This window comes from Pseudopodoces humilis, chromosome 2, assembly GCF_049639895.1.
Source record: "Pseudopodoces humilis isolate 2021_Gansu_Grassland_sample_001 chromosome 2, ASM4963989v1, whole genome shotgun sequence".
NCBI lineage: Eukaryota > Metazoa > Chordata > Aves > Passeriformes > Paridae > Pseudopodoces > Pseudopodoces humilis.
Window position 1 is genome coordinate 32,517,736 of NC_142201.1, and position 15,986 is coordinate 32,533,721.

The 15,986-nt window shown below is 41.5% G+C and overlaps 1 protein-coding gene across 2 annotated transcripts in view; it reads right to left on the reverse strand.

Annotated features, from left to right (window-relative positions):
• Window positions 1-1,682: 1,682 nt before the first annotated feature.
• Window positions 1,683-15,986, reverse strand: part of CYFIP1 (cytoplasmic FMR1 interacting protein 1) — a 74,911-nt gene continuing 60,607 nt past the window's right edge. For both annotated transcript variants that reach the window (XM_005516509.3, XM_014250331.2), the window contains exons 26-31: window positions 8,664-8,794; window positions 6,301-6,373; window positions 5,089-5,183; window positions 3,751-3,989; window positions 2,745-2,892; window positions 1,683-2,305 (exon numbers count right to left, since the gene is read on the reverse strand). In XM_005516509.3, the coding sequence (XP_005516566.1) occupies window positions 2,141-2,305; window positions 2,745-2,892; window positions 3,751-3,989; window positions 5,089-5,183; window positions 6,301-6,373; window positions 8,664-8,794 (851 nt within the window). In that variant the 3' untranslated portion in view covers window positions 1,683-2,140. The remainder of the gene's footprint in view (window positions 2,306-2,744; window positions 2,893-3,750; window positions 3,990-5,088; window positions 5,184-6,300; window positions 6,374-8,663; window positions 8,795-15,986) is intronic.

The following is a 15,986-nucleotide window of genomic DNA, read 5'->3' on the forward strand; positions in this document are numbered from 1 at the left end:
TTAATAAGAACTAATTGGAAATTAATAAGTTCCACCTTTTGTGCACCTTGCTGCGTTTTTCCTTTTAGGTAGGAAAGGTTATACCAGGCAAAGAATATTTAGTTTCTATCAAGTCTATAATCCTTCTTTAAAAAATAATAAAAATTTGTGTTATAAAAATGGGAAAGAAACATCTCCTAGGACTAATGTCTGAATTATCCAAAATTGAAACTATTTTCCCCACAGTGATCATAAAGTATGTATTTAATAGTAGCTTTATGGTGTTAAGAGACCAATTCTCTTACTGCTGAAAGTTAACTGGTAAGAATTAGAAATTATTCACATCATGATTAGTTATTTTTAAATAGTTCTTAAACAAAAAATCAGGCTTTATTAATTAACCATTTCTGCAGCAGTGCAGAGCCAAAGCCTCAGGAGTGTGAGATATCCTTAAACCAGTGATGATGTCAGCAAATATGAAAGTTGTTTATTTGCTTAACAGAAGCTGGAAGCACAGGGAAGCATCTGGCTGACCAAAAGTCTTCTGTGAACTCAAAGACTGTTTCTTAAAGACAATCATCTGTTAAATACCCTGTAAAAGAAATCCTGCAATAAGCTGGTGTAACAAAGCACAAATGCCTGACTTCTGTCTCCCACGCACCGGGCAGCCTTGTGTGCACTCTCACCATGACAGACACCACTCCAGAATGGCAGCTCTCAAGCACAGATGTCCTAGGGAAACATGTGATTGTGGAAACTTGCTGATAGAGTGCCTGGAAAATCTCCATCCTGTTTTGCTGAGGAAATTTCAGTTAATTTCTTTCCTCAAATTCGAGTTCTGTGCCACTCCAATACCTACATATTTCTCACTTCCTGTGTACCTCTTCTGTCAGATGCTCATTTCTACCCACTGCTGGAGTCAGTTCGTGGCTGTGAAGCACCTGGAAAGAGCTGACTGGGAGAAAAGATGTTCTGTAACCTAACCATGAACAAGTAAGAGGAAAGGAAAAAAACAGGTTCTCAAAGGGATGCATTCTTGGTTTCACACTATGGGTCAGAAACACTAACCAAGTAACACCTCCATGAATCCATATCCTGGGTGAAACACGTCATCTGTCTGTTCTGGCCATCTTAACATCTTAGTTAGGGCTGATCCCAAAGCCAGCTGACAAACTGACAGAATCCTGGAGTAAGCAAGCAGGAGTTACTACTTATGGCTGAAGAGTTTGCTTTAAAATTCAACTTCTACAGTTGCAAAGTTTTACAATTTTACTGATGCAGTGTTTGCATTATACAGCAAGTGAAATTTAGCAAATACTTTCCATAATAACTCATGATCAACATCACTAGATTTTATGTACTGGGATGAATTACACCTGTAATGGATGGATCACTGTAGTCAAGATTCTCATAAACAAAAATTCCTCATCACTTGTAAACATGTTTGGGTACGCAGGTGTGTATTGCAAACCAAAATATAAACTGTGTTAGAAGCTCTCATTAGGAAAGAGTAAACAGTCCCCATTCTAATCAAACTTCCACCTTGTAAAAAGATCAGAATCGTATTGGGCACTTCCATGTTAAATAACTTTGAAACAAACACTTTAAATAGCCTTCATTTCCATAATTACTGATCCCTGAGAAGAGTTTTGCAAAGAGGAAGAAGAATCGACTAGAAAATTATTCACAAAGCACCAGCAGAGTTGTTTTCTTTTGTTTTTTCTCTTTTTTTTTTTAATAAAGGTGAATTAAGCAATTAAGGCTCTAATACAAACTATTATGCATTGATTTCTAAAAATTTTTTCTACAGAACCGTTTTTTATCCTCCACAGCCATTATTTCTATAGCTTCAGGGGAAAATTATACCAGTCCAGTCTGAAATGGCCATCTCGGGACAGGAATGCGAAGAGATTTCAAAAATCTTACAGGATTTTAATCAAAGTGTATAAAATTTTAGTCTAGAAAAATAAGTATGGATTGTATACAGTTACTGTGCTTGGAAACTGGAGAGAACAGTGTGCCCCTCAAATGGCACAGGCATACTGAAAACACAGATGAGAGTGTTCTTTAAAACTGTTGGTGTGGGTTTTGTTTCTTGCTTTTTTTTTTCTCCTCACACTTTCAGCCTAAAGAGGTGCAAAAAGTATTGTTAGGTGAGAATCTAGTTGCTGGCAAGGGACTGATGAATTGGAGGCTGGAAGCAGCGCACGTGTTCCACGGGTGTGCTCTCTCCATCACCGGACTTCAAATACTTGTCCAAAATAGCAATTATTTCATCATTCAGAATCTGGAACTTGCGAATTCTCTCAACCATTTTCTTCAAAGGCTGCAAGCATCAAAAGAACAGACACAGGAATTAGCTTTGGATATGAAAAACGTTAGTCAGAAAAGCAGCAAATGCCATTACCTCACCTCTCCCAGGAATGTTACAAATGTTTCTCTTGCACTGCTAAGCCAGTGAAAATCCAAGGTGCATTTTGGTTTTTGACAGTGATTCTTTGGGTACAAAGAAGCTGAATTTAAGGCAGCCTTATCATTATGGGAATGAACATATATGAGAGGGAAGGCATTAAGAAAATCTCATATATTTGTGACGTTAGAATTCTGTTTGACCAGTTTTCAAACTCCAGCCTTAATGCCTTTATCTTTTGTTTCTGGAAATCCTGGTGCCCTCATTTTCAGCAATTCATTCTAAAAAAAGGATTGCCACTCCATATGAGTTGTTGTCTTTATTAGTACAGTGAATACAGATGTTTTCAACTCACCACATTCTTGATAACCTCATCTTTGCCATCGTGCTTTTGGACTTTCAACAGGTGGTAGCAGAAATCCAACACATCAAAGCGCCGCTGCTGTCCCAAAAGCACGATGATCATACAGCCAGCCCAATGCAAGCCGTCCCCAAAGCACTGCCTGGAACAGGAAACACACCACAGAGCAGGTTTCAACTACATTTTCAAAACAGTCACAGCAAACACGTGGTAATCAGCCACTGCGCTAAATAATAAATACGTTAGACATTCATCTGGAAAGCAAAAGCTCGGGTATATTGATTATCATTGGAGATATCACAAGCAATTAAAATAGATGCTTAACAAAAAAAACAGAACTCCCTTCCTCCTTTAATTTCACATAACAGAGTTACTCCAAAAACATTTACTGTCCATTAGACTCCTGTGGCATTACATTTCATTTTCAGTGGAAACAAGGCTTGCAAAGAAAACAAAGCAGGAATTCAACACCACTCTGCTCCTTTAGGCTGCAGGCATGAAAGGGAGTAAATGTCCTGTGCTGTTTTCTAATTGCTCAGTTAAAGGCATGTTACAGCTCAACAATTTTTCAATAATGATATTCTCAAAACCAACAAAACCAAGAACAAACAGTTCCTGGTTAACTTGTTAAATTCCAAATGCTCATTCCTGCTCTTTACTCAAAGAAATACATGTTAAAACTTAGATGCACAAATATTCTGCTATTTAAGCTGGGTGTTCATAGGGGTACAGCCCCTATTGAAAGACACGTGCTAAGGCTGTTTGTCACACGATCATTCTTAATACACTGGCAATACTTAAAATAGAGGGTTATTTTCACTACAGATACAATAGCATCTGTGTTAGTGGATGATGAGCCCCTCGTTCTGACGGCAGCACTTCTCCCTGGTTTTGCACTAAGCTCTTGCAGACAGGCACACGAACACCTCCATTCCAGCCCCACTGCCGCGATGGGACAAGCCAAGCACTGTTGCCCCCAGGGGCAGCTGGCAGCACGTACTCCACAGTGAACTCGTGTGTTCCCACGGGGATGCAGTAGACGAACTGCATTGCGCTCCAGAGGCGATGGAATTCCACACACTCATCCACATGCATCACCCCGTTGCTGGGCAGGGGTCCGCGCCAGATGGGATCATCCAGGAAGGAGCGGATCCTCGTCAGGATGACCTCAAATATGGACAGACCGCAGCAGAGGCGTTCTTTGGTCAGCAAGTCCCCTTCCCTTGCGATTGCTATTTGCTGAAGTGGAGAGAAACAAAGCGCAAAACCCTGGTAAAAGCCACTTCACCACAAAATTTTATTTTAAAAAAATAAATACAACACATTTTTCAGTTTCACGTGGTTTATTCTAGGAGAAATGTCTTCTGACTTCAAGTGAGGTCAGACACTGCTAACCTGGGGATCGGATCAATGGAAAAACATTCAGAGAAAATGGTAAAATCCTTTTTAAGCAGACAGGCTTAAAGTGAGTAACACTAACCGCAGTAATGCTAGTCCTAGATTTATCTCAGGGAATTTTAAAGAATTCTGTGTCTGAATGGAGGCAGAAAGCAAAACCAAAGAGCTCAGTGCTCTGCTGTAGCTCTCCTGCACACCTCCCTCAGCTGCCGCTGTTAGAGATGAGAAAGCTGCAAAGAGGAGCACCAATAGGCTCAGACAAAATCCATAGGAGGCAATGCTGCTTGTGCTTGTCCCAGCTTGTTCCACCACACAGACAGCTCTCTCCTACTGCAGCAGCACCTACTGAACTGCAGCACCTACAATGACAACAGCAGTCTGAACTCTGCTTCAGGGCATTCTGCTCTTACTTTCTACTATTCACATCTCAACCAATAGTAAACTGCAAAGGTTAGCAGTGGATTAATGCACTGCTACACCGGGAGAAAGGGGAAGAGTGCTGAAGCTGCAAAGGCAGTTCAAGAATGTTCTCCTTTGATCATTGTTTCCAGGAGAGCTCAACTCAAATGACAGCTCATTTTCCAAAGTGTGACAAAATGTTTATATATACATATATATATATATATGTGAACAAGAACACAGTGCTTTTGGTGGAAATTGCAGGAGGAGCTCCCAGGCTGAACCTTACACTGGGAGGGTATCCCATGGTAAACATACATACCAATTAGCATTTTTCCCCAGATGTGTCACTTCTGGCCCAGTCTCAAATGTTTTAAACTTCTAAGCTTTAATAACTTCACCAAACTAATGGATCTAAATAAAAATAATTTGTGTGAAGCAGCTGGATGTGCAGGTTGAAGTTCTGACAGAGCTATCAGGACAAGCTTTCTAAAGCTCAGAAATTTCCTGAATTGCCTCTGACACAAACGACAGAGATTACCTGGGGTGTGCCAAGTCTTTCAATGAGAGGAACCAAATGTAGTGAAGCATATTTTGATTCCAGTCTCTTCATTTTAGCATCAAGTCTTTCACCCTCTGAAAGGAAAAAGAAGTGAAGAGTGCAATTATAAATTGCAATTAACCAAGAGAATTCTTATTTTAACACAATCTTTATCCAGTGAGGAAGAAAACAGTGTACTTTTTCAGCAATTTAAGTATTAAATAGCTGGTTAATCTTTCACTTTTAGAGAAATACATATTTTAAAATGCTACATTACATGTGCAAACAGAAGGATTTGTAGTAGAGTACATCTAATTAACTAAATTCAAGGAAGAATGTAAGGCTCTGTTATGCTGCTGCTGCCAAGATATTTGATCCCCACTTGTACTGAGACAACTAAGTTGTCTTTACACATAAAATGTTTATCTCTAGAAGGTGAGGCAAAATGAGGAAGGAGTTATGTGCACAGCAAGGCCAAAAAGCAGCTGGCACTTCCTTAGCACTGGCAAGTAAGAAATGTTCTCTGGAAATGGGAAAATACCATTTGTAATGGTCTGGTTAGTTTTATGTAAAATGCAAACAGCTACTGTGAGCTTGGAAATATTCTCTGAGTTTTGTAGCTGATGGGATTTCTCCAAGCAGAACAAATCAGCTGCTCCAGCAATAAGAAATGGAAAAGGAAGGAGACAGAGGTGAAACACAAAGGAAGGGCAAGGGGGATGGGGGAATAGCTCACTTTCTGATGATGAAAGATGAGGAGAGCAGATACCATAAGAAGCAATCCTGCAAATATTCAGTACTGCATACTCAGTTTAGTGAAAAGGAAATGAAAAATCTACAGGGACCGCTTTTATTTACTTACTTGCTGACAGACTCCCTACACCACATTTAAGTGACAATTCTATAAGCTAAATAGCAGCTTCCAAAAAGCCTCTCACTATATATCCACAAAGCAGGATAACGTTGCCCTGGGCATTCATCCTGCTTTTCCCTGTCTATGGCATTCCTCCTCTTCCCCTTGTAATTTGCACAGAACATCGCCAGGAAACATTTGTTTTTTCAGCCAGGCAAACAGGCCTGGATCTGATACCTCTGTCCTGCAATTACCAGCGCTGTGGTAAAGGGTGGCTGGAGGTGGTTACTGAAAGCGCAGCAGCAGGAAGGAAAAGGGGAATGCATTACCCAAGGAAGGTATTTTCACTTTGCCAATACCTTTGACATGAACCCTGGGCAGGATGTTTTGGAATGGCGCTGCGTGCAACAGGTCACACACTTCCTCTAGAGACTGGGACAAAAAGAAAACGAGAGGCATTTAGGACAGAAGCATCAATCCCCAAACCACACCAGACCCCCACAACAGGATTCCAAACGCTGGCCGATGCCACTGCAGAAACACCAGAGGGCAGGCAGCCTCTGTCACCACGGCAGCGAGCCGCTCCGAGCCCTGCCTCTCCTCATGGATCCCTCCCAAAGACCACTCCATTTCACCAGGGTACTCTGAACCCCCAAATAAACTCCAGCAACTCCCCTCCCACCCTCGGCTGGCAGTTCATAAAGGGCAGGGTATTTATTAAATTAACTAATGCAGAATGAGTAATTTTGGTGGGAAAGTGGCAGACAGCTCCGAAGACAAAAAAAAAAAAGACAAAAAGGGGAAGAAGATGACTCACTGCTTGGTTATTTTTACTAGAGCCATAGAACAACCCATTATCCTAATGGGAGCGTCTCCCTGCCAGGCAGGCAGAGACTTGTGACAGCAGCAGAGAATCATGTCTTAGGAAGTATTTTACATCTTTAGGGACAGGGGAAAGGAAGGCAGACGTCTCCTGTTTCTTTGCTCCTGTCTGTACACACAGGAAAAATGAAGAGATGACCAGAAGCAGATGCATGATTTTGCTATGACCCTCTCCTCATTTTTGAAGCAGAGGCCCTACTAATCTGTAATCCCTCAACACTAATATTAGAAAAGTCAGTCATTGTCCATACTCTCAGCAAGGCTAGGGTGCTGGGGCTCATGTGCCTTTTCCAGGTCTAATTCCTTGATGTCAACCAGGGAAATGGATGTGTTAGGCAGTCAGGATGAACAAGACCCAACCACTAGCACAGATACACTCAGAATTACACTTTGCACTGAGCTGAAATCTAGGTTAGTTATGAGGGATGACCACAGTGGAAGAACACTGAAATACATGACAGGACATGGGGGCCTGACTGAGGACAAAAACAAGAGAGGCAGTGAGCACGGGTGTATGACTGGAAAGGGTAACCTTGGTGTTGTCCCACAGAAGGCACCTCCATGCTGGTGTCACTCTGGTACACCCTCAATCCTCTCAAGAGGGAGTGACAGCCCTTGCCTGTCTGGCCTTTCACCATGCACAAACTCTGAATCCAAAGCAATCCAGCTTCTCTCATCTTGTTACAGCTGCGCCATTACTGACTACAGGTACGCTGCTTGTCACCCGGCCCTACAACTACTCTCTGCCGTGAGGGAGGGATCCTATAACATCATGAGCGGAACCCTGAGGAACAGCATGTCTTCATTACCTTATCTAACACCAACAGCTTTAATACCCCCTAGGGAAGCCTTCTGTGAGGGTTTTATTTTGTCCAACAGCAGGCCCCCAGCCAGCTTGCTGAGGAAATGACGTGGCCGGTTTGCAGTCAGCAAAGATCTCTGCGTGCTGCCCAACCTCAGCAGCACTGTGAGCTTGCACAGCCTGGGCAGGGTGCCTAATGCACAGCAGGAAGAGACCCCCCCAACACAACATTCAACAGCACCATGCGGGTAAAGAAAGGGAAGCCAGCACACTTGTTGCTGTTCTGATCCATTATCAATGCCCACCCTTCCTCTGTAAGCACCCAAAAGCATTGAAAACAAAGAAATTACAGGTCTGGGCATCTTGTTTGGACAGCAAATAGTAATAACATGGAAGAAGGGTGGGAAAATAAAACTGAAGGTAGGGATAAAGGATCAGTTGTAGCACTGTGCCCTCAGCAGTGGGCAGGTTTACACAGTGTAAGGTAGACTCTAGATATATCAGAAGCAGCTCAAACACATCAGAAACACATTTCACAGTTTCATTCAGGCTAGGACAGATGAGTGAATTTCTGCACCACTGTCAGCCATCCAGGCAGCAAGAAGGATGTCCAAGGATGTCCACATTAACCCTGTGATGTTTCAGACCTCAACAGGAATGACATGCAGGAAAGGAATACAGCAGTACCAGATGCACAACTCGCTGACATAGAGTGGCCACACTGTGACTGGCTGCAGGAGTGCCACATTAAAATATGTGATTTTAATTTATGGTGAAGGTTGCAAAGTCAGATCCTCAGGTACCACGCAAGAGGCGACGTCTCTCACCCAGCAAAGTCAGGCATCACTGTGTCTAACAGACATGAAAGCCCCTGCAAGACTGTAAGAGATGAGTGCAGGGAACTGTTTCTACCCATCTGCCCATCAGTAACAGCAAACGCACAGATTTCAACCTTGTTATTGATGACGTTAGTAACAAAAATATGAGAGTACATTTTGAGAGACAGATGGATTTTAAACTAGCACAGCAGGCACCTACCAGACTCTGTTCAATGAGAAGGCAAAACAGGACAGCATTTCCCACTTCCCGTAAATTCTGGAAGCAGACAGTCTTCAGTTCTGCATATTCAACAATGTCCTTCAACTGATGGTGAAAAAACTCCAAGATACCTGAAATCAGAAGAGAAGCAAAAAAAAAGTCTCAGGAGCCAGAATAAAATCTAGTGATGACCACACAGGTACACTGTTACCTCAGGAAAGCTGACAAGATACCAGCCAGGTGAATAAGAGTCATAGAGATCAGGATTAATTTCAATTTCTGCTTCAAAAGCCCTTTCCTAACCAATCTGTCTATTCAAAGGTTGCACAAATGTTTGAGAACACAAATAAACAAGGGTGCAGGTTTAGAGTTCTCTGTCCATGTGTCAGCACATGAGATTTTATCTCCAGATGTGCAGCCTACAGGAAATGGAAGGGAGCAGCATTTAAATGCATTAAAACTCAGATTATGAAGTGTTAAGCCAGTGCACTGACCTTTTTAACTAGATAAATCATGCAAAGTGGAATGCCTAACTTTTCACTCCTGGAAAAGGAACTCAGTATGAGAGGTAAGAAAAAAATACTCAGGAGCATGAAGAGAGACTAAAGCTCTCATCTACTTTAAGTCCTGTTCCAGGACCACTACCCATCCTGCTGTACCACTGACACACTCAATTCACAGCTGCTGTTTTCATGGATGACAGAGCCAGCAAGGAGCAGAGAGCTCAGACACAGGGAAGAGGGGTAGTGTCAGGCTATGACTCTGACAGTGCCACAGGGCCAGAGGTGATCTGCAACCTCTCAAAGCAAATACAGAGATCACAAGTCAAGGTGTGCAGGCAAAGGTATGTCAGATCCTGCTGACAAGCACAACCAGAACAGTTTCTGTCAAGGTTTTGCAAAAGTTGTTAAAAACCAGCTAAAATTATGATTTTCAAACCCACATAGTTTATATAAACATGCGTCTTTTTTATCAAACTTCCCCTAAACAATGGTGATGCATAACATGCTGGTGGACTTCCAGATCCTTGCCCTCCCACCCCAGAAAGGCTGCAGAATCCCTTGGTTAAAGAGAAGCCCAGGACACCACAGGCTCAGCTGCTTCTGCAGATCCCCAGTCTGGTTACCTTCCAGAGGTTAAAGCCATGTGCAGGATGGGAGAGGAAGAAAACTACACTAGGTCAGACAGCTCTTCAGCTTTTAAAATTAATTCTTAGCATTTCTCCATCTTTCTGCACATACCTGTGCCTTCTAAAAAGCCACCAAAATACTTGACTGAGAAGAAAATGTATAATAAAAAGTGTTCAAATTGCATGCAGTACATGGCAGTGGCAGTTCATTCCCATTACACTGAATCAAGCCAGATAAATCTCCACCCAACTACACCTAAAGCAATTGAGAGAAGACAAGGAAAGAGAACATAGATGCCCTTCAGCACCTTCCCATGAATTCCTTTGACACAACTGAAGAACACTTCTCATGCAGAAGATCATACTTGGCTAACTACCCAATGAGGCAATGGCTGGAGGGAGCACACAAACATGAAATCCAGCCTGCAGCATATCTCTTGCAAGGAAATTCCTCAAGTTCAGCAGAGGACCTTGAAAACATACAGTGAAGGAAAGAATTACACAGGTAACCTACATACTTCTAGAGAAAGCCTCGCATCATTAAAATGAGTAATACAAAGTATCAGTAAAGTGCATCATGAGGGGATGCACAGCTGGTTCTGTTACCTCTCAAAGAACTCTTTGTCAATAGAAAATTAACAGTAAATGAGTGTTCCCACATGTATTCAGTGGAGGTGAATTTCAGACCTAACTTTAGTACTTTGGTGACTTGAGAGAAAAACAGAACTGAAAAACAAGCGAGTGCTTGCTGAGTTTAATTTATTCCATGGTAACACATTTACAACTAGCTAAAAAGCAAACAATGCCAGCACATCATCAATTCCCACCTCCCCACAAAACGGGGACTGTGGAACGGAAAAGCTGTGGGAAAGGCTGTCAGAATTCATTGAACACTGCAGGACACCAGCCAGTGACAATCCCCAGGTGGGTGAGGAGCAGTGAACACTTGTGTTTGTCATTTAAACACACCTGCCCACCGTGGCAATGGGACGCTGCAGTGCTGAATGCTGGGACTCCCATTTTAAAGATGAGACTGAAAAGGTTGAAAATTTTTCTTCAAAAAGTTTTTGATGCTAGAAAGAAAATGTTAAGTTAGGGAACTGAAATTAGCTTTATCACAAATGTCCAGTGTGTCTTAGTTACATACCCTGGTATTTCTTTTGCGTTTGTTCGTGAAAGGATTTCCACATCTAGAAAGAAAGGATTTCTAAGGATGAACTGCTAGAAGTCAAATACTCTCCTCATTCCAAGACTTTCTGCAAACAAAAGTCTGATGCGTTATGCTGGACTTAAGTCTGTGCCATAGAGGAAATCAAACTAGAACAATGTTTCTGGCCTCATACACAGAGACTGTGCTACATACACAGAGACTGATGGTGAACCAAGAGAAGGCCTGGAAGACTCCCTGAAACACCATGAGGAACTGTAGACTTCCTCCACAGGGTCACCATGAAGAGAAAACACTATCTGAGCAAACAGGATGTTGGTGACATGCATGGTCATGGCCATGCTCTTCCCTTTTAGCTTGTATGGTGGGTGGGTGGGGAGAAGCTTGGTGAAAAACAAAAGCTGAGCAGAACAGCAAGGATGATGCTGCTGCTGCAACACGGAAAAAAACACTGGTAACGACAGGGATGGAAAAGAGTAGCGTTTTCAGACTCCACTCAATCTCCTACCATGCCTGTGGGTTTTGTGGGGAGTTTCAGAAGAAAGGCTGACATCTGGAAACACAAGAAATATTTTTTCATGGGAAGTGAAATCCTGAGAATAACCCATGTCACCTAAAGTGAATAAAAAAGAGCAGGATAGCACAGAGAGAAACCAGGAGCAGCACAGAGAACTGTGACCAGAAACAAGGGACTCATACTGAAAGCGTGACTGAAACCAAAATGAGACATTAAGTCCACCCAAAAGCAGCAGGATAGTAAAAGTCAAAGAGGCTTGAGGTTCATACTATAAAAATTACTCCAGGTGACAAGAGCTCATTTCAAAGTCCTTAACAAAGTTCCTTAATTCTTCACTCAAAGTCCCAGTCTCCATATACAGATATATAAATATGCACACCCACACACATTCATGAACAAATTGTGATATTATTTTGAAAATCTGACAGCCAGTATTTAGCATGCAGGTGTTCCAAATGATGCCATCATTAGTGTACTTCTTCCCTTTAGATCAAGAGCTTGATTTACCAGCAAAACAGAAGAAAGTTTACAGAGCTACATGGTCTATTTCTGATGAAAGACCAATCTGCTCCCCAGTGGAGTCCTGTGGCAGAAATACATCATCATGTTTTCATTAATGTTTGAGCAATGCCATTCAAACCTGCACTTTTATGCACAGTACACAGAAGTGTATTTTTATGAAAGACTATGCATGCCTACTAAAGCCCTGGAAAAAGAACAAGTGTCTTAGGAAAGTTAATTTCACTTAATTGCCTGCAACCTTCCTTCTTCCTCTATTTCTGTTGGGGGGTGGAATTCATAAGTTACTGAGTTAGTTATATATACACAGAATTTTGCAAGGTAAATGAATCAAGGTTTTTTTGTTCCTCCTCTCCCAGAAAGAAGTTTTAATTAAATCCCTCTATTCCTGCAGATGGGACGACATTAGGTGTCATAGTAATTGATTATATAAACCCAGTTTCTGATTTACACAGATCTCAACAGAAGCAAAGACTTTTGATCTAGAATAGATCCAGTACAGAGGATTAGTAAAGGATTAGGGTCCCTCTCTACTTCCAAAATCCTATCTCAACAGCACTCAAACAGCAGATGCCAAGTTTCAGCTGTGCAGTCTGTACGCTGATTAATTTAGTAAGTCAGAGCAAATCAACACATGCAACTCAAAGCTGGTTGGGTTCCTTCACTTTGGTCACCTTTCATTTCTCAATTCACACCTACAGACTGAAATCAAACATGTTTCAGAGCTTGTAACAATTTTGGTACCTAAAAGATTAGGACAAAAATGAGCTATTAATTCTAGAACAGAATCAAACAAATCGGATCTTGATTATAATTCTTGGTCTAGTCGTGTTTTGGGTTATTTTCTGCAAAGAACTGACTTGACTATTATCAAAATCTACTAATCTGCTACAGCAAAGCTGCTCCCAAGAAACTGGGTGCTAGAATGACCTTTAGATTATATTCACTTTCATAGAGAGCTTCAGATGTTGCATCCAAATACTTCTTTGGCTTACAAGAGATATCATTAACTCTGCATATCAACAGTGATGGCATTCATTCCCTTCAATGGGAATTCATCAGGTTTAAGCACATACACATATCCAGGAATTATGACCATGGAGCCTGGGCACTGTGTTTATTTTGCTAGAAATATTCCATTGTTCTGTGTATCTAATGAATTCTTAATGCCCTCTTAAAATCATCAAGGTGATCTGGTTTTCCCCCAAATTCTTTCAAATAGTCTGTGATGCCTTCCCAAGTCTTTCTCCACTGACAGTTTCAGGAAGACCTATGAATACATTTCTTTCATCCAAAGCAGATTTAAGCCATTGCGCCCTCACTTGAATTATTCTCCTCCTTATCTGAGTTTGATCAAAAACCTGGAATAATAGGTGGAATTACAAACCCTTCCACTATGCCCCAAGTGATGCTTCCCTGCAGCCTCCAGCCACTGCTGCCCTTCCCCATGCTTCCCAGCCCAGGCTTGATGCAGTTCTTATTAGACTCCGACCTGAAGTATTCCAGAAAAAGAAGGGGTGGAAGACTCTTTTTTGCCAGACTGCTGTACAGAAACAGCTCTCAAAGTGTTGCCAGCAGCATCATCAGCTCAGGGAGAGATGGGAACACAGCAGCTGGTGGAATGGGGCTTTGGAGGGCTTCCCTAAACTGCCATGCCAACTTGTGGGATTTCAAGAGGTCATGGCCTGGAATAACAAGTGCTTTGTCCTGCACCACCTTTGAGTGTTCTGTTTCTTTGGTTTGATTTTGTTATTTTTTTTTTTTTTTAAAGAAGAAACACAGAAATATTACACTTAGGAAAAAATACACAATTTGGCTACTTTCTCATGAAGTTTATATCTTTCTAAGGTCATTGAGCTTCTAAAAAGTTTATTTTGGAAGGGTGGTATACCACTTGCAAAAGCCTCATCTCACAACAGAGCTGACAAACTACTTTTTCTTATGGTATTCAACAACACTTCAGAGTGGCAGGATATTCATTCATCAAAAGCAGAAAATACATGTTCAAATACTCAAAAAATAACAGAAGAAAACATTATCTCCAAGATGAAATTTCAAGCTTAAACTCTTACAAAGCAAATATTCCTTGAAGAGCTTTAGCAACTTTAAAAGGTCCCTTTAAAAATCCTTATGCTTAATGTATTTTTAGACAAATATTTTTATGTCTACAAGATGAACAAGTTCCCCACTGCTTTAGACTGTTCCTATGGAAACAAACCCTTTGGCAAAGAGGAGTCCTGAACAACTCTGATGCCACTGTCTGTACCCTGCTCCTTTTAGCAGCAATAAATCACCATTTAGAAATCCACAAGTCTAGAAGGCTGATTATGTACGGAGACAAGGAGTTGCAATCAGCAAAGTCCAAACGAAACTCTCCAAATGAAAAGTCTGAAGTGCATGAAAGAGCTAGAGGCTTACTTACTGAGCATGCTTAAATCACTTTGCAAGTGGAGAATGGACTCAGGAAATCAATTCTGAATTAATAAATGCATGTTACCTCTAGATAGATGCAAATCTACATACTTCATCTAAAGATTGTAATCACAGCTTTGGTCTGTATATGTATGTAGGTTGTGCCAGTTATAAAGAAATTATTAAATTATTAGTTATGAAAGAACAGAAGCAGCAAACAGACATACCCCACAGCACTCACTCACTACTACAACTATCAACTTCTGAGGAAGCTTTTGGAGGCAGAGGAAGGAACAGACAACAGCTGGTTGTGTATTGCCTTGCATTTTCTCTGACAAAACACATAAACAAGGTGTGGCAAAGACTGCTAAAGTGGAGAACTTAGCACAGAAACAAGAGGACAGTGACCGAAGGAAGCACGCTTTGAGCCTGCCCTTCTACAGTCTGGCAGTTCCTCTCCCGATAAAGGTGAAAATCTACAGCACATCCTCATCAGAGAACATTTTCCTTTATCAGCCAGTGCTGTTCCAAGGGCAGACAGCTCCATCATGGGGAGGTGTCAGAGCACAGGGCAGTTTTCCCTTGATGTGAGAGAGCGATGGAGGTGTCCTGATCTTCCCCAAGCCTTTTCTGTCTGGCAACTTGGAAAGCAAAGGGAGAGACGGCATGAGAGTGCTATAAAGGCTGCTTCTGCATTTCTTGGAAGAGACTCTCCAGGGGGTTATTATGTGTCCTCTGCTAGAAATAGTTCAGAACATGAAAACTTCATGTGTTAAGACAAAACCTGACAGCAACAGGGTCAGTAAAGAAGCAGAGAATCAGGTGGGGTTTTGAGATCCAGTCCAATTCTAAAACTCAGTATGATATTCCATTGTAAAACCAAGAGTTGCTCTGATCTCTTGGTACAGTAGGCATCTAAACAAATGACATTTCTTTTGGAAGAGTAAATATGAGGTGAAAATAGTGTGTTACCATTGCACCAGTAAAGTTTTGCCTTTCCTATAGGATGGATTGTCTTTCAACCTTAAGAGAAAGATTTCTCCTAAAATCTCTGGGCATCTCCTGCCAAATATTTAGCCCTTACAGGTGAGGATTTCTGGCAAGCTTCTTTATGTCACCTGTAGCATCACAGATCCTGGTGATGCATTATCTATATTTGAGAATACCTACTGCCTTTGCAGTCAGACCTTAATGAATGGCTAAAAGCCCCAGAGAGATTATTTTTATACTCCTAACTACCATGATTCATCCATTTCTATGCTCCAGGGAGAAAAACAGGAAGGAAACACTTAGTAAGACCTCAATTTCGTTTAACATTGGTAATGAACGTCAAGCAAGCTGTGGGAAGCAGAAAAAACCCAACCTCATTCCAGTTGGAGTGGCATTTAATAAAACTAAGTAACTCTGGAAAAATAAACTCAGGAGGTGGGTGGCACATGGAAGGACTAATTTGTGTTAATTAGAAGTTGTGGAGGAGGAATATTTTGAAGGGGAAAGCAGATTCAGAATTTCAGGGAACAATGTGATAAATACTAATTAGCCAATTATTTCTCCATAGTGGCAAGCAGCTTTCAATGC